Source organism: Dendropsophus ebraccatus, unplaced genomic scaffold (genome assembly GCF_027789765.1).
Source record: "Dendropsophus ebraccatus isolate aDenEbr1 unplaced genomic scaffold, aDenEbr1.pat pat_scaffold_937_ctg1, whole genome shotgun sequence".
Taxonomy (NCBI): domain Eukaryota; kingdom Metazoa; phylum Chordata; class Amphibia; order Anura; family Hylidae; genus Dendropsophus; species Dendropsophus ebraccatus.
Window position 1 is genome coordinate 718 of NW_027210537.1, and position 22,656 is coordinate 23,373.

Consider the following 22,656-nt stretch of genomic DNA (forward strand, 5'->3'; position numbering starts at 1 on the left):
CGTATGTATAAAGCTAAGTCCCGTTCCTATTAGCAAAACAGTGCATTGTGTGAGCTCAGATTGTAGATTACATATGTAGCAATCCAAAATAGATTTTTTTTTTTTGTTTACTGTAATATCTTAATAGATCGAACAATTCCACACACTACGATATATATATGTTTGTTAAGTTTTTTTTAAACTTTTTATTTATATAATGGGCAAGGAGGTACTTCCAGTTATTTATTTAATATTTCTTTACTGTTTAGGATCCGAAGTTGCTTTCTATGGCATATTCAGCTGTCGGTAAACTCTCCGGGTATGTTGACTAGGACAAACTATTTGGCTAATTTTCAGTTTGCAGACTTTCATAATACTAATAAATTCATTTTATTTCTGACTAGTCGGATGCCCCAACTTTTTACAAAGGACCTGGCCTTAGTTCAGCAATTTTTTGAAGCCATGAGGAAGGTAAGAATTCTAGCGTAGCCTGAAATAGTAGAATTATTTTCATTTATCATGGGGATGGTAGAAATGTATAGTTGCTTTTAATGTACTCAACCTTAATCTGAAGTAGAATCACCAGCGATCTGACTGTGGTTATTTTTGGCTTTTTTTGCTAGCTTTGAGGTAACACACATATTAACCTTATATTGAATAGAATCATGTACACTAGTTATTCTAGGCCAGAAAAGTTGATGGATTTTAATAATATTCCTCCATAAAGATTTGTCTTAAATAAACAAATAAGCCAATATCCTTTTTGATTTCCTTGACTAAGGTCCATTCACTGAGAAATTCTCTTTATGATGGGAAGTTATTAAAATGACTCCAAAATAAAGATTTGACATAACATTTGTTCTCTAGATTCTGGATGGTAGCATTCACTTTTCTACAAATATGGTAGCTATTTGCATGACTTTTCTTTATGTGGAAGAGACTTTGGTTGGTTGATTCTTTGAGATAATCAGTATGCATGACTATGAATGTCTTAGAGGGTTCTTAGAAGTGAATGGCCTCTCCTTAGGAAAGGCTATTAATATTAGATTGGTGAGGGTCTGACTCCTTGTACCTCCACTATATAAGGGCTGTGCTCTGAATCCCCCCCCCTTTTTTTTTTTTTTTTTGTAAACCATGCACAGCTCCTTACTTTTACTAGCCCATATGCCTGGTATTAGTTTACTATAGCTTTGTCCCATTTAAGTGAAAGGACTGAGCTGCAATGCCAGGCACAGCCACTGACAAAAATACAGAAGCAGTTCTTACAACAGCCTCCACATCCTTCTCAATCAGCTGATCTCCCAGGGGCCAAGATTTAGAACCCCCACAAATCTGATTTTAAAGGGAATTTATCAGCTGTATATCATGCTCAGATCTTAAGTATAAAGGAGGTGGAGCTGAGCAGCTATATGCATGCTTTCTTCCACCTCCACCTCTCCCTGCCTTAACTGACTGACAAACATTGATCATTACTGGAATACGAGCTTAGTACATCACTCACATAAGACAGGAAGAGAGGGGGCGGAGTTAGGCATGCTGCGGCTTGGCACCTCCTCTGTGACACTTGAGTTATGTGCATAATCTGAAGCTGACTGATTATTAAACTAATTTTTATACAGCCGGAAATTACTATTTTGCCAACAAAAAATTAGACAATGTATGGGCAGTTTATTGTTGCGTGACCTCTACCTTTGGAAATAATTTCCTGGGGTCTAGTTTGCATATGTGTGGTAACTGGTAAAGATGCACTTTTAACCTGGTTGTTTTCTTGTTATCCCTTGTTACTAACTTTACAAATGTAAGTTGAGAATTTGTATTCTTGGAAATCAAAGGGTTTTTGATTTTATATCCATGAGGCTGGATTCACATCTGCAATATTATGGGGTTAAACACAGTAGTGGATACAAACAAAAGGAGATGACATCTGTTTTGCCTTCTATTAGGATCCATTCCGATTGCTTTGTATAAAAAAAAAAAAAAAAAAAATGCAGATGTAATTCCAGCCTAAAAGCCTGTGTTTCCACGCAGTAATTTTTCTTAGTATTTTGGTCAGTATTTTGCAACCAAAACCAGGAGTGGATTGAAAATACAGGGAGGCTATTTTTAAACACTGTTAAAATTGATGGCCACTATTTAATGACAAATAATTACCGTTATTTTAAAACAACGGACGTTATTTTGACTCCTGACAGCAGTGTGGCAGTTAAATGGCGGCCATCCACTCAATTTTAACAGTGTGTGACACATAGCCTTTCTGTGTTTTCAATCCACTCCTGGTTTTGGTTGCAAAATACTGAGCAAAATACTGTGTGGGAACACACAATGTATGACAGCGGCCGTTCTGTGACACGGCAGTGTCACAGAACGGCCCCTGTCTGTGAAGTTCAACCCAGCTGGGGATGAACTTCATTTCTTTTGAATTGGAATGCAGGCACATGCGGGTGTTTCCACGTTCCAATTAGCCATTGCATTCTCAATGAAAATGTGGAAACACAGCCTAAAACATAACCATTTGTATAATGAACAGTTATGTGATTTACTTTGTAATATACATTGTTTCACTAAGCTCTTCCATAAGCAAGATAGAAATAGATACATTAGATAGATAGATATCTAAAATCCCGCTTATGGTGGATATACATACATGTGGTCACGTGGGGTTCGTCTTCCCTGGACAGGGTGCTCAGTGGTGAATGTACAGCTGGATTTGGAGCAGGATCAGTATTTGTCTTATGCGTGAGCTAAAATATGGAACAAATACATTAATTTAATTTATATACCTAATGGGGGACCACAATATTGGACGAGAACTTATGACATTGGAGGGAAAGGAAAAGAAGAAGAAGAAGAAAGGGGGGGGAAGTTGGGTATTATAGGAAGTCTTAGCTAAAAATAAGTTGTTAACAACAACAGTAGGTTTGGGTGGGAATGGTAGCTGTATTGTAACCCATAAACAGTCATTATCTCTTTATGGCTTTCTTTGTTCACATTTGCATCATGGCTTCGGTGTACCTCAGTGGGAAATTTGGTACACAGAGTTGGTAAACCGTAAAAACTTTTAAAACCCCCCAAAAACTTAAAATCCTGAACCCCTATCTTTATCGGTCAAAGTTTTTATCGGTCAGGGTTGGAGTAGGACAACTGGGGTTATGACCCCACTGCAGCACCCTCTTTTCCCCACTCCATATCTGTGACATCTGGACAGCCCGATAGTTTGTCATGGTCATGTGACACAGAGCTAGGAGTAAACATGTACTTCTCCCAACTTTTTTTCCTGATCGATTGTGGTGTGAAAACTTTAATGGTTTAATGATGCCTAATAACATGCATGGCTGAGAACTAAATGTCAGGTTACATTCTAATCACATAGAATATTTTTGTGCCGTGCAAAGGTGGCATGTAATTTATCTGTTTACATACTGTGATCTCATCATTGTCCTATTACCTAGTTACATTAGCGGAGAGAGGATGCACGCGAGCCCTCCCATAGACTGCCCGTAAGACACGGAGGCTTGCGGGATTCTGCGGCAGAGTTTTGCTCCGAGTGAACTGGCCCTTATAAAGTAGTGAAATATCACTAGGTTATGCCATCACCTTATGGTCAATTGTGGCTGAGCCCTCAGTAATCCTGAGAATGAAAGGGCTCCAGCACTGAATACTCTCTGCAGGAAAAATCTGTAAAGGACACTTAAAGCGTAACTGTCATTTTTTTTTTTTTTTTTTATATAGCAGAAAACAGTAGTATAGGCACTTTTAAGAAACTCTATAATAAGTTTTATTAGGCAAAAAAAGCCTCTTTCTGTACTTAAAAAGCAATCTCCCAGCCTCCCCCCCCCCCCCCCTCACTTCTTATCTGTGCATTATCGGGCAAAGACGCCTTAATTACAGAGAAGCCAGTGAAGACCGGTTCTGCTGTGTCCATTATATCCCTATGGAGGGGGGAGGGGTCTAAGGGAGATGAGGGAGCAGGAAGAGGAGACATGAAGGTCAGCTGTTTGAAGACTGTTTGGGCACCTAAAACGCTGGATTCAGGTGTCAGAAAGGTCAGTGCTTATCTAGGAACTTGCTGAGCGAAGATTGCAGAGTGTTGTGCTGTGCAGGACTGCTCTGTGCTCACTCACTCCTCTCAGCCCCTCCCCTCTCCATAGCCACATAATGGAGACCGAAATCATACTTCTTTTGAAGTAAGGGGGAGCTAGAAAAAAAAGCTTTTTCAGTACAGAAGGAAATTCTTTTGGTAAATAAAACCTATTACAGATATTTATTGTTTTCAGAAAAAATGACCCTGAAATAACAGTTACGCTTTAGCCATTGTTATGGCTCATTTATTACTTTACGAAAAGGGAATAACCCTTTAAAGAAGCACCCACCCCAAATCGTTTTATTGCATCCCCCGCTGCAAGATGACATGTATGATCTCTGCGATGATCGGTGTTCCCTGGCGCGGCTTCATTCCGGTGCTACAATGCAAGGCTGGCACTCATGTGGCCTCTTGCCAGCTGGCCCGCAGCTAACAATGCCAAAAGTGAGACTCTTCAATGCATATCTGAGAGTGCTCTCATAGAGAAGAATTAAAGACCCTAATTTCCGGTCTTCACAAATGCTGGTGGAAGAAGAGGGGTCAGAAGAGCGGTGATGTCAGTGCCATTGGGATTTAAACAGTGACGTAGCTCCGGAATAAAGCATCACTGTGTGAAACTGATTATTGCAGGTAAGTATGCCATCTTGCAGCAGGGAGGTACAGAAGTATGCTTGGGGAGTAAGTATTCTTGTTGAGGTGCTGATTGTGGATGCATTTCAAGTTGCCCTTTACAATACAATCTCCTTAGCAAACTAGAATCTAATCCTCTAAAGCACTGGTTTATTGGACGTTCTCCCTGAGGTCTGCACACCATGGATCTTGCCCTTATATATGGCTTCCCACACTTGTTCCCATATATATATTCTGGAAAATACTGATAAGCCTTTAAAATTTTTTTGCTAGAAATAAGTAATAATGTGTGTTGATCCATTCTTTATGAAAACATACATACAAACATACATACATACAACATGTTTGTCTTAAATATGACATTGTCTGCTTGTGGCTTTTATATTAACCCTTATGGCCAAAATACCTTTAAAGTTAAGCACCACTGACTTTTCTTAACTGCTGTGAAAATCAGAAAGGTGTAATAATCTCAAGATGACACGAAAAGTTACTCACCTGTTAAATCACCTACCAATAAACACCATATCTCTGGTGGTCCATACTGGTCTTTGTTTATTTTCCTGTAGGGATGACGTGTCATGAAACTGCTGAAACTAATAGAATTGTAGCTTATATTAACTCCCGCTTTGCTTCACACCTGCAGGAAGATATGGATGTCAGGCTTTCTATACAAGAAGCCTTGTCAATGATGGTTGGGGCTTACACAAACCTGGAAGGTGCTCAGCTGACCCTCATGGAAGCTCTTGTTGGATCCTACTTAGTAAAGGTAAATGTTAAATGTAAATGGATACGTGAGTATAAAACATTTATTTTTTACCCTATTACAAAACAGCTGTACATCTGGATATGTGGAACTACGCCAAATGTCAGTAATGTTTATGTTGGTACACACTGGCATTCCCCCACTTTCAGACTGCAAAGGATATGTGCACTGTATACTAATGCATACTAAGAATACCTGCCCAAAGTGCTTTGACATATGGGCCCTTAGTGGACTGGATGTAAGGGAATTCCTGTGAGTACTGAGAACTCACAAATTCAGAATCAGCATGGTGACATATTCTCTTTAAAAGTGATATAAATCCCAAAAATCTTCCACGATCCAAAGGAAAGTACAGCCACAGTATAAAATCTTCCATCACTAAAAGAGCTAAAACTTGCTACACCTGCATAGTCATGACTCTCACACAAAACTCCTTCCCCCCCCCCCCCCCCCACATCCATTTTTACAAAAAACTGATACATTTGTGTACATTGTTTTTGTTTTGTTTTTTGTAATGGAAGTCATTGGAAAAACGGATTAAAACCGATGCACACAAATGCATCAGTTTTTACAAAAAAAATGTAGTGTGAATCCAGCCTAAACAGCACTTGGAATATTCAGCATTAGGGTATATTTGCTTTCTGAAGGAAATTAAGCACTTGTCATTTTTCCGCTGTGATGTGAAGCTTGAAAGGCATCAGTCAGCAAACCTGAGATAATCTCTTTTAAAGCAAGTCTGTACCCACTGTTCTTTCCCCCCCCCCCCAACTACTTATACCTGTTTGTAGCTCATGTGAAGTCCATTCTTCTGGTATGTTTTGGAACGCTGGTAGAGGTTTCGTTCAGCTAAAAAATAAACTTAAGTTTAAGAGATGCCGTGTCTTGCGCCTGCGCCGTGCTTGTAACCCCCTGGCGCCGTTGCAGTGATGTTGCGGGTCAGCGCTGCCCTCGTTGCGGGTCACGCTGCGTGTCGTCCACGCCGACTTAGCGACGTGCTTCTGCCTGGCCCGCCTCCCATGTCTGTGTGAGCCGCCTCTCATTATCCCAGTCCCGCCTCCCTTGTGCATCTGCGGCCAACATGCCTCGCTTACGCTCTTGGAGTCTGTCCTCTCCTCGGCTTCGCAGCACATGCGCCGTTGAGCACCGTAGCGCACGTATCCCGCGCAGGCGCAGTGATGCGAACGGTCTTCTCCGGCCAGTGTAAAGCGTCACTGTGCCTGCGCGGGATACGTGCGCTACGGTGCTCAACGGAGAATGTGATGTAAAGCCGAGGAGAGGACAGACGCAAAGAGCGTAAGCGGGGGGTGGGGTGGGCGTGTTGGCCGCAGATGGACAAGGGGGGCGGGACTGGGACAACGGTAGGCGGTGCACACTGACATGGAAGGCGGGGCCAGACATAAGCGCGTCGCTAAGACAAGACGTGGACGACGTGCAGCGTGACCCACAATGTCACGGCAAACGGCGCTAGGGGGTTACAAGCACGGCGCATGAGCTACAAACAGGTATAAGTAGTTGGCGGGGGGTAGGAACAGTGGGTACAGAGTCGCTTTAAGGTAATGCATTTTTTCAAAATAAATTTTTAATTTTATTTTGAGGAATTTCCTTTTTCACGTGTGCTATCCATAACTGGTGTGGTTTCTCCCTTGCACTGTCCTTTACAATTGGACTGCAGGCATACAAGTGTGTGTGTGGGGGAGGGTATTTTTGTTTAATTTAGATATTAGGGTATGTCTAGTTAATATTTCACCACTGTAAACATTACAGAGTTATGGACAGATGTATTTCAGGATTGTTTGATGCTCATTATGTGTCATATTTTGTATTTAGCCTGAAGTCCAGGTTCGCCAAGTAGCAGTGAAGTTTGCAAGCAACGTTTTTGCTCCAGATCACATACCTTCCAGATATTTGTTGCTGCTTTCGGCTGGAGATCCGTAAGAGTTCTATTATGCTATATTTTGTATGCCAAAGGAATGCATTATATTTGAGCTAATGGATTACTAAACTTAAATGGGCATTGGCACGGAAAAAAACTTTTCATATGTCATAGAGACGTATCAAAAGTTTTTTTTTATTATTCAGAGTCCTAAGTGTTTAGATCCCTCTCGATCTGGAGAATAAACCAGGACAAGTCTGAATTCTTTTCTTGCTCCCTGCCACATCACTGAGACAGCAGTATAATGTAATGTAAGTCATTTCTCTTGTATAGGCACAGAGTGAGAAGAGTGCGGCAGCTAACGTCTCTCTTCACTCATTCTTCTGATTGATCGGGGTCTGACCTCTTAAGATCCCAACTGATAATAACTTTTGTTGTGCTCTGTGACATATCAAAAGTTTTTACCGTAAGAGAGACCACTCTTGTGTGAGAACACTGCCCAGTTGCCATACCATGAGTGTTACTGCACAAGCAGGGGATCACGGCATTGGATACAGTTGAATGTTTATTAGTAGGCGTAGCTCCAGAGGCTGGCCAATATATACCCCCTCCCCCAGTGCACCAAACCAGCTAATTTACTTATTAGAATTTTTTACCTGTATCTCCAATTTGATGCCACATATGAGGATAAGATGGGTAATGTTACAATCAGCATCAAAAGCGCTATAACCCCATACCAACAGGTTCATATGTGTGAACCTGCTGTTAGTATCCCTTTTATACAATTTAGTAACCACTGCTATATTTTGCCACAATTTCACTACTTTTTAAGGCTCATAAATGCAGTATATACCAGATTTTTTGCTTTGTAAAACACACCTGACTATAAGAATCACCCCTGGTTTAGACAACTGAAAACAGGAAAAAATATTTCATGCTAGTTAAACTTCCCTGGTGGTCTAAGGTAGAGAAGGGGGTCAATGTTTATTGAAATGACAGTACATTACACCCACAAATACACAGCTTAACAGCTTACACAGTACACACACAGCTCTGCTACATAAGTATAACCCTTTCAGGACTGGTCCAGATAGCATCTTGAAGACCAGAGCCCGTTTCTTAAATCTGGCCAGTCTCACTATGTGGTTATAACCAGGGCTGTGGAGTCGGTAAGCCGCAACTCCGACTCCTGACTTTTATCAGGACCGAGTCCTTCATAAATGGCCGGTCATATACCAGGGGAGTTATTTATCACACTGGCTCAGCAGCTTCTCCCTAATGTCCTACATGATCCTGGGGCGACTTCTGAGTGAATAAAGGAATACTGTATATAAAGCAGATTCTCCTGTGTGTGCAGTGGATGCAGCCAGTCTCCAGCCTCCATGTCCTGAACTACTCACAACTAGACTAGATGGAGCAGGTGGTCTTTTCCTGCTGACAGTCTTCTATGTTTCTAACAAAATATTCACTATACTTAAAGAAACACTGCTAACAATGCCAAATAGTGACCGACAACTTTTCCATGACCACCCTTATGTAATAGGGCAAGTTTCCTATCAGAATGTTGCTCTTAATATATATATATTTATGAGCAAAACTTGTAAAATTCATATTAAAATTCAATTCTACATTTTTTAAAGATTTTTTTAAAGCTGGAGTCGGAGTCAGTACATTTTTTTCAGACTCCAGCCAAAACTAGCTCCGACTCTGACTCCAGCCAAAACTAACTCCATAGACTTCAGACTCCTCAGCCCTGGTTATAATTCCATGATATAATAAATTATCCTAGCAATTATAAGTTTGTTTTCTTTTTACATATTGTCCTTTAGATTAGTGGTAAAATTTGGCCGATATCTGTACAATTTGGGTGTGAAAAATGCTCACATTTCTTGAAAAAAATAACAAAAAATTATTGATTTTCATATTTTTTTTTTTCCTGCAGTCACTGTGCAGGTTTAGTTAGGTGATACTTTTATTGCCAGCGTCATTGCGCACTTGGCAAGAATAAAAATAACGTACACAAATTTACTTTTTTTTTTTTAAATGTATTTATTTATTATTAAATTGGGGGGCTATGGGCATTTTATGTGATTTGCAATTTATTTATTTGTGTGTGTTTTATTTAGTTTTTTTTACTTTATTTTACTGTCCCACCATGGGAACATCCCTATTTTGAGTGCCCGATTACAGGCACATTACATTGCAATGCAGATCTGCATTGCATTGTAATGTGCCTGTAAAACAGGCAAAGCTGAAGAGTCTGGTCAGCCACCGTAACTATGACACAGGAGGCTTCAGGGATGCCTCCTGGTGTCATAGCAACCATCGGGGCCGTGTGATCTCTTCTGCACAACCCCGATGGGAATAGAGGGAAGATTCTCCCTCTATTCCTCACTATAGGTGCTGCGATCGGCCTGATCACCGCACCTATAGTGTTAACTGCCGCAATCCAAGCTCTGCACCGGGTGCCCGGTTAGTGATAGCCGGGACCCGCAGAGGGATGGCATGGTTGCAGCTCCTGTACCCGTTTCATCCTAGGACGTAACTCTACGTCCTTGAGCAGCAATGCACCCCACCCCTCTTTGACGCAGCTCCATTGATTCTAACAAAGCCACGTCATAGAGGGCTGGGGCATTCCTCCCACTGGGGGCGGGCCGGCCCACCTCCAGTGCTTCAGCCCATTCAAAAAATGCCAGTTCAAAAAATGGACCGCGGCACCGGTTTCCCTGCGCCGGCGCCGATCTATCCGTGGGTCATGTTAAAGCGAATGTACCAGATGGTACATTCACTTTAAGGCACTTGCAAAATATCCAACTTACCTTGACATAGGAAACAGATTTAGTCCAAGTGGACATCCCTACAAGCTTTGTGGTTTGTCATTTCAGCAAAAACCTATTGAGCAGATACAGTTTGCTTGTGGGTTGTGAATGCGCAGAATCCACTCTGGACCGAGTCCTTTTTTTTACGAGTTAAGTTCAAACTGCACTGACTTTTTAGAAGGGGCACATCCCAACAGAGACAAGGTCCTCTGCTGCTTCCCAAAGCATTGAGGGGCCACTCAAACAAGGGGCAGTTGAGTTGCAGCTAGCAGACAGTTATTTCTATCCTGCACTTGTATCCACTCAGTTCTCTTGATCAGTTATATGAAGTATACACCTTAACTGGTTTTACCGATTATTAGATTGCTACCACTACTAAGTAAATATTGCTGTGTAGGTGAAAGAATCAATGTTTCACACTGTGTATGTTTTTAGGAGAGAAGAGGTTTATGGGGAAGCACAAAGAGCTCTGAGAACATTTGCTACCAACAGTGACAAAGGCAGCACTCCAGTGACGCTTCCATCTTTCCCAGTAATGGTCAGCCATATCATGGACAAGGTGAAATATCAGCTTGCATTTTGAACAGATAATATGGAATCTGCTACAAGTGTTTCATAATAATCCAATTTATGTAAATAACATTTATATGGCATTAGGTTGTATAAAAATGAGCTGCACTAAATAGCCATCATTCTTCTTCCCACTTGCTTCTGTTGTCTGAAAGTTCCACTTCTTGTGCAAATTTCTGGCACAGAAAGGGAAAACTTCTGCAGAGAGACCACTTGCCTGTAAATGCAGAGCGAATGTGACCGCTATGCAGGCAAGCATCTTTGTATTGCACTGTAACCAAAACTGTATGAGAGAGAGAGATCTATGGTTTGCATTATAGCATTTGTAGCTGCCATAATAGATCTCCAAATGGCAAACAATATGGAAATTATTCTTCACTGTAGATCTTCCAGGTGTCGTCTTTCTAAAGACGTCATAGAACAGAGGATATGGATGCTAAGCTTGGTGTCAGATGCCAGACACCATGAAATAATGACATATCCTAGAAGCATGGGAATACTCAAATTATTTGTTTGTTTACAGGTTATTAGTCCTGACAGCATTTAAAGTCTTACAGGTAGAAAACTGTATATTTAGGCAACTACATAAGTTACTCTCTTTATTAAATGATTACTTTATATTTTGTAGGCATCCAGCCGTATGAAAACACCTGTTAAATTTGTAACGGCGACATCTGTTCTCCCTTTTAACCCTGCTGCATTTCTAGAGGTATAGTTTTATCGTTTAATGAAGTAGCACTGTAGTAATAACCCTGTTTGTCTATCATATTTTTATACCAACTTTTGGTCTCCTTTTAGATAATCCTATACTTGAGAATGTGCCTGGCTCATAGTGCTGGAGTAGACCCAACCTGCCAGTCTTTAGCAGATATGCAAGACCAGGCGCCAGCCTTGGGACGCTATGTTAGAGAGCTAATGTCTTATTCTATCACCTCACCAGACTCCAAAAACGGAGACATGAACCCTGTGGAGATGTATATAAGCCTTATTCAGCAACTGTTGTCTGCAGCTGGAGGTAACATACAGAATCGTGTTTTATCAAGTGATTAAGTAACCTATTACTGTATCAGACACTGAGCCCATGATACTTTAATTCTTTTTGCTTTGGTTAGTAATGTATTAAGAAAATTCACAATTGGATTTATCTTGATTTGCAGGTCTACAAGTTATGTATTGCCTCCTTGAGATAGTATCTATATATCCACAGAAGCTGGCTGCATCTTTAGTAGATAAAATAGACTGGATAAAGGTATCTACCAAAAGAGCATTTTTTTTTTCTTCTATAGGTTTCCTCCCCTGTGTTTGCACTTTGTACAAATTCTTTTAGTGATATTTGTTACTGTCGGTAATTGTCACTTCTGTATGTGTGTATTCTCAGAGTCTGATGAGCGCTAACAAGGAGGAAATGCGGGAGCTGGCAGCTCAGCTGTTTGCAGTAGTTGTAGTTACATTACCTGGTCCTGAGCTACAGTCTATAATTCAGGGTCTAATCAAGACCACTAAGGAGCCACATGTAAGTATGAAGACAAACAAGGGTTATTGTAGTTAGGACATCTGCTCATTTGCTTTTCTTGGTACATGGGTATAAATGTCAATTTCCTTCAGGATTACTTTGTAAACCTTTGCTGTTAGTAGGATAAAAAGCAGTGATACTAAGTAGAATGTGGGTACTGGGTTAATAGGTTGGTATGAAATGGCTTTAATATCTGCTTACAGAATCCAGAGGCTCAACATGGATCTCTGCTGGCTTTAGGATATTTGATTGGTAGATACCTGGACCTTTCCAGAACCAAGAAAGAGCAAACAGGTATTAAGCAAATGGAACCCTTGCCTCTTCCTGAACAGGATGAAACCATCAAGGCTTGTGTGGAAACCATTGGTAAGTCTCTGGCTTAGACACAAACATGGTACTGCATTCATTTATATTTTGTAGGTGAAATGGTCTTTTTCAAACTCTGTCACAATCTTAAATATTTAAGCCACAATGCTTGAAAGAAATTATAACAGCTGCAATAAAGACCGTACGGGTAAATAATGGGGTTTGTCAGGAGTCAGTCTCCTAACAATCTAACATTGATGGCTTATCTAGACTATAGGCAATCGGTGTCATAAGGAAGGGTAACAACGTTAAAAACAACCAGCTAAGCACTGACATTACGAAACCTAAAATCCTTTGATTTTAGTTATATACAAGTAATCTCTAATCTTCACTTGACCTCTGTGCTCTCCTCTTGTCGTCTTTTCAAACAACCATCTGCATTTACTATTATTGTTATTATTTATTTATAAAGCGCCCTATTTTTTTATGACATTGCACCATACTCTCTAACACATCTGGCTTTCAAAGACTGTCACAACTTTTAAAAGCAAATTGAAAACCCATTTCTTCATAAAAGCCTACAGTAAAACCCCTGCCTTGACACTGCCATATAGGCAGCCCTCTCCCTCTCCTACTTTCTCCTTGCCTAATACATTGTAAGCCTTCACAGGCAGGGTCCTCTCTCCCTCTGTACCAGTCTGTTTTTTACTCCATTCATGTTCACTGTACGCACTTGCTTTTGTGGTATGCCGTGTATTTTAACCCCTAACTAATGACACTCTTAAAGAGACTAAGCTAACCTGCTAATATGTCCCTACTGCACAGGAGACGCCAAGGAGGAAGGTATTACCTTCCTCCTCAGCGCCGTTCCGGTGCATTTAGTCTTTTGCTCCATGATCCGGCAAAATAGTTAGGAGCCCCCATAGCGCCAATCTTGGCCAGCCCCCTTCATTATCATTAGAAAGGGGCAGATCAGCGCTGTAAGGGCGGGGAAGTGCACCTAACGGTCTTACCGGACCATGGAGAACTTGACTAACTGCACCCATACGGTGCCAAGGAGGAAGGTACGAGACATACCTTTCTTCTTGGTGTCTCCTGTGCAGTAGGGACATAACAGCAGGTTAGATTCGTCTAACCTGCTGATAGTTCCCCTTTTAAAATAAATAATAATGGGTTTTGGAGCCTTAGCAGATGTATGGTTCTCCTTTCTTTCAAAATCTTATCTTCAAAACCACACGAATTTCCCCCAAAGTACCCTTATGCTTACTATCCTGTTTTGTTCTGTGTCCACCTAGTCTGTGTGTTCTAAAGTGTTCTTTAGTTTAAGATATGTGAATCTATTAACTTTTTAAAAAAAATATTTTAATATGTTATATTGTCCTAAGTGAAATGGAGAAGCAACATCTCAGCTTGCTGTTTTTGAAATGACGTCCTAGTCTCACTGCTCTTACAAAATGATGATAAACCTAACTTGTGCTTATGGTTGTTATAAGGCTAGGTTCACACTGCGTTTTCAGCATCCGTTTAACGCATCCGTTTTTTGCAAAAAACGCATGAAAAACGGATTGCAAAAAACGGATTCATTTGTGTGCATCCGTTTTTCCATTGACTTCCATTATAAAAAAAAAACGGATCCGTTTTTTTTTTGACGGACCAAAACGGACAAAAAAACGTTGCTGACCCTATTTTTCTGGACGTTAAAAAAAACGGATCCGTTAAACGGATGCTGAAAACGCAGTGTGAACCTAGCCTAACAGAGAGAGGGTGTACACATTTAGAACATATTTGCAGTGGCTGCAGGTTGCATGTATGCACAACTCTTCTGTAGTTAATGGGAGGAAAACATACACATTCTGCTGTCTGCAGTTCTAGACTTTACAAGGTTTGTTTTTCACCAATTACACATTCACACAATGATGTCTTTCTTTTTTTTGTCTAGGTACACTATTGGATAATGGATCTCCCTTGTCAGTTGCTGCAGTTACGGCATTGGGGGAGATTGGGCGAAATGGGGCTCTTCCAATACCAGATGAAGGTACAGGATTCACCAAGAAGCAGCTGGTAGAAAATCTTTTGGCCAGAATACCTTCTGGTAAAGAGACAAATAAGGTAATGTGTATTTTTGTTTTATTAAAAGATTTTTCTGGGCTAATGAAAGTATAATATAAAATAAATGCTATACTATGGGAAGATTCATCATCACTTTGTCCCCCATCTCATGGGCATGGTGGGGGGCGGCAAGCCCCCTGGCATCTTAGCGACAATGGCCGCCACACAACACCTCACCAGTGTGAACAGATGGATAAACTCACCTTATGCTCCCAGCCAGCAGACTAAGAGGAGCTAGGCACTGACCTTTATGCAGATTCTTGCTATATAAAAACACCTGGTGGTGTAGGTGGAGTGCTAGAACCAAGGCAAAAAAATGAGGGGACAGAATATATGCAAACATAAAAATTACTCATCACACATCTGCTACTCTTGGTGCACTCCTCTTTTTTAATGTGCATTGATAAATTTTTTATCTTACGTTTGAACTATAACTATAGAATATAACTATAACTATAAAATATTTTTTCTGCTTATTTTTAATTTGCCTAGGTCATGATAACAACTTTAGCAATTCATTTCTTTGTACGGATTCCAAGATAGGTCCGCCCCAGTCCCGCCCCCCTAACTTTACCCCTCCTCTCTCCTGGACACTGTTTCTTAAGTGGAAGACCACCGCCCGCCACCAACAACTTGAGCGGTGGATAACAGTGATCTGGGCAGGCGGCAGCAAACACATGCCCAGATCGCTATCCCTCTGTCTGCCGCTCTCCCTCACATCATGTGAGTGAAAGTGGTGCTGTGAGAGACAGGGATGATGGATGAGACAGGGAGGATGATAGAGAGGGGTATGATGACAGGTAGAGGGGATGAGAGTGATGATGTGAGGAATGAGTAGAGGGGATGATGAGAGTGATGATGTGAGTCATCCCCTCACATCATCCATCTCCCTCACATCATCCATCTCATTATCCCCTCACATCATCCCTATCCCTCACACCATCCCCCTCCTTCTCATCATTCCTCTCATAAGAGATGATGTGAGGGAAAGGGATAATGTAAGGGATAGGGATGGTGAGATGGATGATGTGAGGGAAAGAGGTTGATGTAAGGGGATGATGAGATGGATGATGTGAGGGAGAGGGATGATGAGAGAAACATCAGACTGGAGGGACAGCACAAATTATCAATAGATTATTCTTGTGGCCCCTTGCAGTCACCTTGTAATAAAGCCGTCAGCTCTCAAATCTTTACATTAGCATTACCAAAGCTGTGGCTCTATACTTGTGACAAAACTACAATTCCCATCATGCCTGGACAGTGTTTTGCTATCTGTGAATGCTGGGAGTTGTATTTTTTACCCAGCTGTAAAGCAACAGAGAACAGTAAAAACACATCATTTCTGCCCTCCCTGTGGCTGTAAAGCTGTGACAAGATGAAAACCCCCATCATAATGTGACAGCTAGTGGATTTTCAGGGTATAATGGGAGCCGTAGTGTCACAACACGTGTGTAGACGGTTATATATGTATATAAAACATATATGTCTAGGAAATAGAAAAGTCACTGTCATAGGAATGATCAGTCTGCCCCTCAGTGTTAGAATACGAGCTGTGACATCTAACCTACCTTCTTCTTTCTTTGGCACACTTCAATGAAAAGCAGGTATCTGTAGTGTGTGTGTGTGTGTGTGTGTGTGTGTGTGTGTGTGTTCTGGAGGGAGTGGGGGGTGTGGCAGGAGAGGAGGAGGGAGGAGACAAGGGGGGGAGGAGAGAGGAGACCACGCCCACTTTCAGACAACCAGAATAAAAAATTTATTTATTTTTCTGAGCCGAAGAACTCGGGATATCTCAGCAAGCGCACAAGATATACCCACAATTTACTGCTCTTATTAAAGGGTAACACATGGGCTTTTTAATTTAGTAATTTCATTTTTAATTTAGTAATCTAAATTATAGTTACGCTTTAAGGAGAAAATCCTACACAGGAAAGAGTATTTTAAACTTTAAAGCGTACAGTCATGTAAGTGCCATTTAAATATCATTTTTCGGAACTCAATAAGTATTAATAGTATAAGTGATTTTAAGAAACTCTGTAATAGGTTTTATTAAGCAAAAAGTTTGAATGCTTGTGAATGCACCCTTAGGGCCCTATTCCACTGGACGATTATCGTTCAGATTATCGGTAAATCGTTCGAATCTAAACGATAATCGTTCGGTTGAAATGCAGTTAACGATTAACGACCGAACGAGAAATCGTTGATCGCTTTATAAGACCTGGACCTATTTTTATTGTTGCTTGTTCGCAAAACGTTCGCAAATCGTTCGCATTGAATAACACATTGTTTGGTCGTTCGCAGTAGATACGAACGCAATAGCGAATAAATAGCGAAGAAAAAATGATCGCAAATACGATCATAAGTAACGATTATCGTTCCATGGAAATGAGTGAACGTTTTCAGGTCTTTCGCAATAGCGGTCGTTTGAGATCGTTAATCGTTAACGATTATGCGAACGATAATCGTTTGGTGGAATAGGGCCCTTAAAGTGGTAACTATCATTTTTAAAACTTGACAGGTCATAGCAACATGAGAAGTACTGATCAGTCGGGGTCCGGCTGCTGAGAACCCAGCTGTTCTAGTAATCGGCAGGGTTCTTAGCAGCAGGACCCCGACCAATTAGCACTTCTGATATGTCAGAAGTTTTTAAAAATGATATTTACACTTTAAAGAGAATCTGTCAGCTGTAATTTATGTTTCAAACTTTTAAAGCTGTTCGATAGCTATATGTGAAGGAGACCCATGTTACCTTTTAAATATCCAGCTGTGCTTCCAGATTGTAGAGAAATGCTTTTATTCTCTGGTATAAGGTGTCTCCCTGCTGTAACTGCTATCTAACCGTGTCAGTGGGTTGGAACGTGAATTATAGCTGACAGATTCCCTTTTTAAAATTGCTGCTTTACAGCTCAAGAAATGGCTGAAGAAACGGCCCAAATGAAAAAAAAAATCCTTAAAAAACAGACGAGATAGCTTAAGGTCCATTTTGGGGTGGTTTTCTTTTATTTTTTTCCCTCTGGCAATAAAAAAAACTGTGGGAATATAGGCAAAGTATCTTGTCCAGTATTGCTGCTTATCCACGGGTTTCTTCCTGCAGGCAAAAGAAAGAGCTATAAGAACACTGGGATATTTTCCTGTTGGAGATAGTAAATTTTCTCCCCAGAAGATGCTCCTGCAAGGATTAATGGAATCAGTAGAAGTAAGTTACCGATTTTCTTTGCAAGACAAGGGGTATTTTTTTGCTCATATACTGTCTCAGCCATTGATACATTTTTGAGATTTTGTGGATTTGCTTTAATGTTAAACATATATTGTTTCCAGACTGTCACAGGGTTGGTATAAAACGTGAATACAGCTTATATAAGAAGAAGGTGCCATGAATGTAGGTGGATAAAATAGACTTTTTGAGAAAATTCTGAGGTCCACTAATATATTTAAGTACAGCAGATTTGCTAAAGAAAGTTCTATGATTATCTCATGTAACTGAAACATGCAGAAATCCATGGATATTAACAGAGCAGGTGTAGATTTCTGATGGTAAATCTGGGTTGGGTTAGGACAAACCTTCCTCCTCGCTTTGCCGGGCTCCCCAAGTTGGTTTTTGCAAAAATATGCACCTTTTTTGTGTTGTATATAAGGGGAGCATTTGATAAATGTTCCCCCATGTGCTTGTCACTGACACAGAAACATCTGCTACAAATGTGCCTTGTGTATATATATACCCTCAGCTGATCATTGTCTTTTGGCAGGTTTAAAAATCATTGGCCACCGACTGCCCATCACTACCTGTAACAGGTAGCGTGGCTGACGGCTGTTGATTGTGCATATAAAATTATAAAGCTATTACTTACCTGTCCAGGCTCTGGCCTTGAAGTGAGAACTGCAGCTGCAGTGACCATGTAATCCCACTTCCATGGTCACTGCAGCTGCAGTTCTCACTTCTGGACGTGTCTCTGCAGTGACAGGCCGCTCAGCCAGTCACTAGCAGAGACGGAACAGCACTGCGGCCAGTGATCGGCTGAGTGGCCTGTCACTTCAATAAAGTGACTAGTAGTCAGAACTGCAGAGACCAGGGAATCCCACAGACAAGGCCTGAGAACACTGGGGAACGTGATCATGTAAGTAATAGCTTTATTATTTTACACCAAAGCAAGGGCTGCACAGACATCGCCAATGTTCGAGTTGTATAATAGGCTCTGTTGGCTCGCGTAATACGGACATCAGCATGTCTGAAGCAGTATGCTGCTACACTCTTCTGTGTACCCTATTATTAAAAAGCTTCTCTTATCTACATTTACTAGCCAGATTGCAGCTCTTTATTTACCATCTGCATAGATCAGGGTCCCATTTTGTGACTTCTGCAACATAGTATGAAAAATCTCTTTAATGCAAATGAGCATCTTTGCAGTGCCCTTTGCTGAATAAGAAAATGCACTGTATCTGTTTTTAAACACCTAAGTAGGTACCTTCTCTTACCTCCCTGTGTAGGCAAAGCAAATTGAGCTCCAGTTTACTATAGGAGAAGCAATCACTAATGCAGCTGTCGGCACAAAGTCCACAGCTGCCCGAGATGTATGGATGGTTTCTGAGGAGGATTATCAACCGTGTGCAGGTAACAGTTTTTTTTTTTACTGTGGTTTCATTTGTTTTTGGACCAAATTGCTAATATTTCTCCTTAAGCAGAGTGTCATAAATTTGCAATTATAGGCCGTCTGTGCCCCTTTGGGAAATCTGGGAAGGAGGTTATGCAAAGCCGCTGTCTGATGCCACCCTTTTAGAGGCAGCTTTCATTCAATTCAGTGTTTCACTTCACGTATGGGTCTTAGAATGTGACTAGTGACATATGCCACACTATAAATCTCGAGGATGAAGGACTACCCATCTGTAGACACCTGTTTCTGGCTTCTTGCCCCTCTTCCTTACAGAGCAGGGTGTTGGCAGGCTACAGAGAGGCCTATCATCGCTGTGCCAAAGGGATAGTATTTCTCCTTAAGTTTTGCTTATGTTTGACTTTTTGCTGCCTATAAACACATTTTTGACTGTATAACTTAAATGGTGTCTTTATTTTTCCAGATGTCAAAGAGAATGATGTTGTTACATGGGTTTTGGACCAGATTCTCAACAAGCATGGCGTCAGCGTGAATCCACATGTCAGACAGGCATCCTGTATATGGCTGCTGTCGATTGTAAAAAAACTGAGTAATCACCAGGAAATAAAGGTTAGTTACATGGCTAAAACATCTGTTTGGTACTGCAGACATTTATATTGTATTTGAACATAGTCTTGCCTTACTAACATGCAGTTACCGTTCCATTACACTAGAATGAAACAACCTAATAAATGCAGTTACTATTCTAAATATACAATATATTATTGTAATGACTCAATATGTAATCCTTCATTGCCTTGCAGTATGGCTACTCATATCCTAAGTGTAAAATTACCCCCCCCCCCTGATCAGATTATCCCCTAACCTGTGGATAGAGGATAACATGGCAAGTTGGGTAAACTACTTTAGGGCTCTCATATACATTAGACATGTGTGTGGTGGCTTCATGACTTTTCACCAGTAGGTGATGTCGGTGGAGAGAAAGAGCAGGCATAATTAACCCCTCAACGACTCATGACTGGTATACAGGTATACCCGTCATGCCGCCGTTAAGGGGAATGCAGAGAGGGATCCCGGCGTAAAAACCCGCAAAGTGCAAAATTGATGATTTTTGGTGATCAAATCCAGAAAAATTGTAATAAAAAGCATTTAAAAAGTCCCATATATGCAATCAAGGTACAGATCATGGCGCACACAATGACACCTCACACAGCCCCATAGACCAGAAAATAAGTGTTATAAGGATGGGAATAGAGCAATTTAAGGAACTTTTTTATTATTATTTTTTTTTTTTTTTTAAAGATTAAAATTTTTTAAAAGCAATCAAATAAAACAAAAGTTTTACAAGTTTCATATTGTTGTAATGGTACCAATTTAAGGAACATAAATAATATGTTAGTTTTAACATGGGGCAAACGGTATCAACACAAACACCCCCAAATAAAATAAATTGCCCTTGTTTTTCTATTTCACTGCACAAACAATTTTTTTTCCAGTTGTGCAGCATATTTTGTAGAAAAAAAAAGTTGGTCAATGCAAAGTACAATTAGTGTCACAAATAATAAGGGCTCATATGGGTCTGTAGGTGAAATAATGCAAGCACAGTGGTTTTTTAAACAGAAGGAGGAGAAAATGAGAGAGCAAAAACAAAAATTGGCTCCGCCCTTTAAAGGGTTAAATTGTTTTCAGAGAAATAGACCTGCCCAGAGGAGTCTGGCAACCACTTACTGTCCCCTCTTTGCTGAATACATGAATGCTTGACTGAACCTAAAGTCACACTGTTACCCCCTTTTTGCATTCTGACTCGTCTACACAGGTGTAAAAGGTAAATTTAGCGGTTTTCATTCCTTATTTTATATCATACATTATGGTGTTTGTTCAAGTAAAAAGTGATCTTTTATCATCTGCAGATTGTGCTAAGTGGGCGGAGCTTCACGGCAACAGCGCCACTGCTGACCTCCATGACGTCATATGCACATAGGCCCCGCCGACCATTGGAACAGGCTGGCCTAAAGGTCTAGGCCCCACCCTCTCTAGGTTGTCCCATACTATTGGACATCACGGGGGTGGGACCAATGGTGGCACTGTGGGTGGGGCTAAGTGGCCTGTTGCCTTGAAGCCCCGCCCACTTAGCACAATCTGCCATTGATAAAAGATCACTTTTTACTTGAACAAGCAGCATGACGTATGATATAAAATAAGGTATGAAAACTGCTAAATTTACCCTTTACATCTGTGTAGAGAAGTCTGAATGCAATAAGGGCTGACAGTGTCACTTTAAGTATTTATGGGGGGGAGGGGGGGTGAAGAGAGACTGTTTAGCCAATAGCTATTGTGTGTACAACCTATAGTGCAACTCAAGTTTATATAAATGTGTTTATATAAAATGTGTGAAACTGCCTCTTTTTTTTTATTCTCTCTCATATAGTCAAAACTTAAAGAAATCCAAAGTGCCTTTATATCTGCTCTTTCTGATAATGATGGTATGTACCTTGTATCTCAAGTTGCCTCTTGCAGTTGTTGGATTGTATCAAGGCTTTTTCTATCAGAGTAAAATACATGTATTCTTTTATCTATTAGTTAGGGTGCGTTCACATGTACAGGATCCACAGCAGATCCTCAGCAGATTTGATGGTGCAGATTTGATGCTGTATTCAGTTATTTAGTTCAAATCTGCACATCATCAGATCCGCTGCAATACGGTACGTGTAAAGCTACTCTTAGGGTGCGTTCACACCTACAGGATCTGCAGCAGATTTGATGCTGTGTTCAGTTATTTAAATGAAATCTGCTGCAGAAAATCAGCTGCAGATCCTGTAGGTGTGAACGCACCATTAAACAGCATTTCATAGTGGCACACCTCAGATTTGCTTTACAGCAATGTCCCCACATAATATACACATGCTTACCTTTGTACGTGCCTGGTGGGATGCAGAGTTTTTTTGGGTAATTTGGAATCCACATTAAGGTTTTTTATGGTAGAACTGCTTGTGAGCCTTACTACAGAACAGTATGTACATTAATGCAGCTTTAGGCTTCAGCTCTATAGCTCTTATCATAACTTATGTTATTTTTGTAATTTTACCAATTTTACTTTTTTGATGTTTTTGCAAACATATATCAGTTATTTGTGTGTGTTTTGGGGAATTGGAAATGTGTGTACTATTACATATGCTTATGCAGTTAATGTCTCAGTCCATGTATCAGCCTAACTCCTTTGAGTGTGTTGATAATTGCACAAAATCTGTTGCAGAACTTAGCCAAGATGTTGCTTCGAAAGGTCTTGGGTTGGTATATGAACTGGGCAGTGAACAAGACCAACAGGAGCTGGTGTCCATACTTGTGGACACACTCATGACTGGGAAAAGGTACTGTGACTCCTTGTGTTCTGAGTGTGTGTCATAACTGA

The 22,656-nt window shown here is 40.7% G+C and overlaps 1 protein-coding gene across 1 annotated transcript in view; it reads left to right on the plus strand.

Annotated features, from left to right (window-relative positions):
• Nucleotides 1-248: 248 nt before the first annotated feature.
• The window catches only part of LOC138781139 (proteasome adapter and scaffold protein ECM29-like), a gene marked incomplete at its 5' end in the record, with an annotated part of 59,134 nt that continues 36,726 nt past the window's right edge, over nucleotides 249-22,656 (plus strand). Inside the window, 16 exons of the mRNA XM_069956767.1 lie at nucleotides 249-298; nucleotides 384-450; nucleotides 5,334-5,456; nucleotides 7,281-7,384; nucleotides 10,581-10,704; nucleotides 11,344-11,424; nucleotides 11,514-11,730; nucleotides 11,873-11,964; nucleotides 12,094-12,228; nucleotides 12,432-12,594; nucleotides 14,474-14,643; nucleotides 17,735-17,836; nucleotides 19,126-19,249; nucleotides 19,711-19,856; nucleotides 21,676-21,730; nucleotides 22,501-22,615. Of these exons, the coding sequence (XP_069812868.1) occupies nucleotides 249-298; nucleotides 384-450; nucleotides 5,334-5,456; nucleotides 7,281-7,384; nucleotides 10,581-10,704; nucleotides 11,344-11,424; nucleotides 11,514-11,730; nucleotides 11,873-11,964; nucleotides 12,094-12,228; nucleotides 12,432-12,594; nucleotides 14,474-14,643; nucleotides 17,735-17,836; nucleotides 19,126-19,249; nucleotides 19,711-19,856; nucleotides 21,676-21,730; nucleotides 22,501-22,615 (1,868 nt within the window). The remainder of the gene's footprint in view (nucleotides 299-383; nucleotides 451-5,333; nucleotides 5,457-7,280; nucleotides 7,385-10,580; nucleotides 10,705-11,343; nucleotides 11,425-11,513; nucleotides 11,731-11,872; nucleotides 11,965-12,093; nucleotides 12,229-12,431; nucleotides 12,595-14,473; nucleotides 14,644-17,734; nucleotides 17,837-19,125; nucleotides 19,250-19,710; nucleotides 19,857-21,675; nucleotides 21,731-22,500; nucleotides 22,616-22,656) is intronic.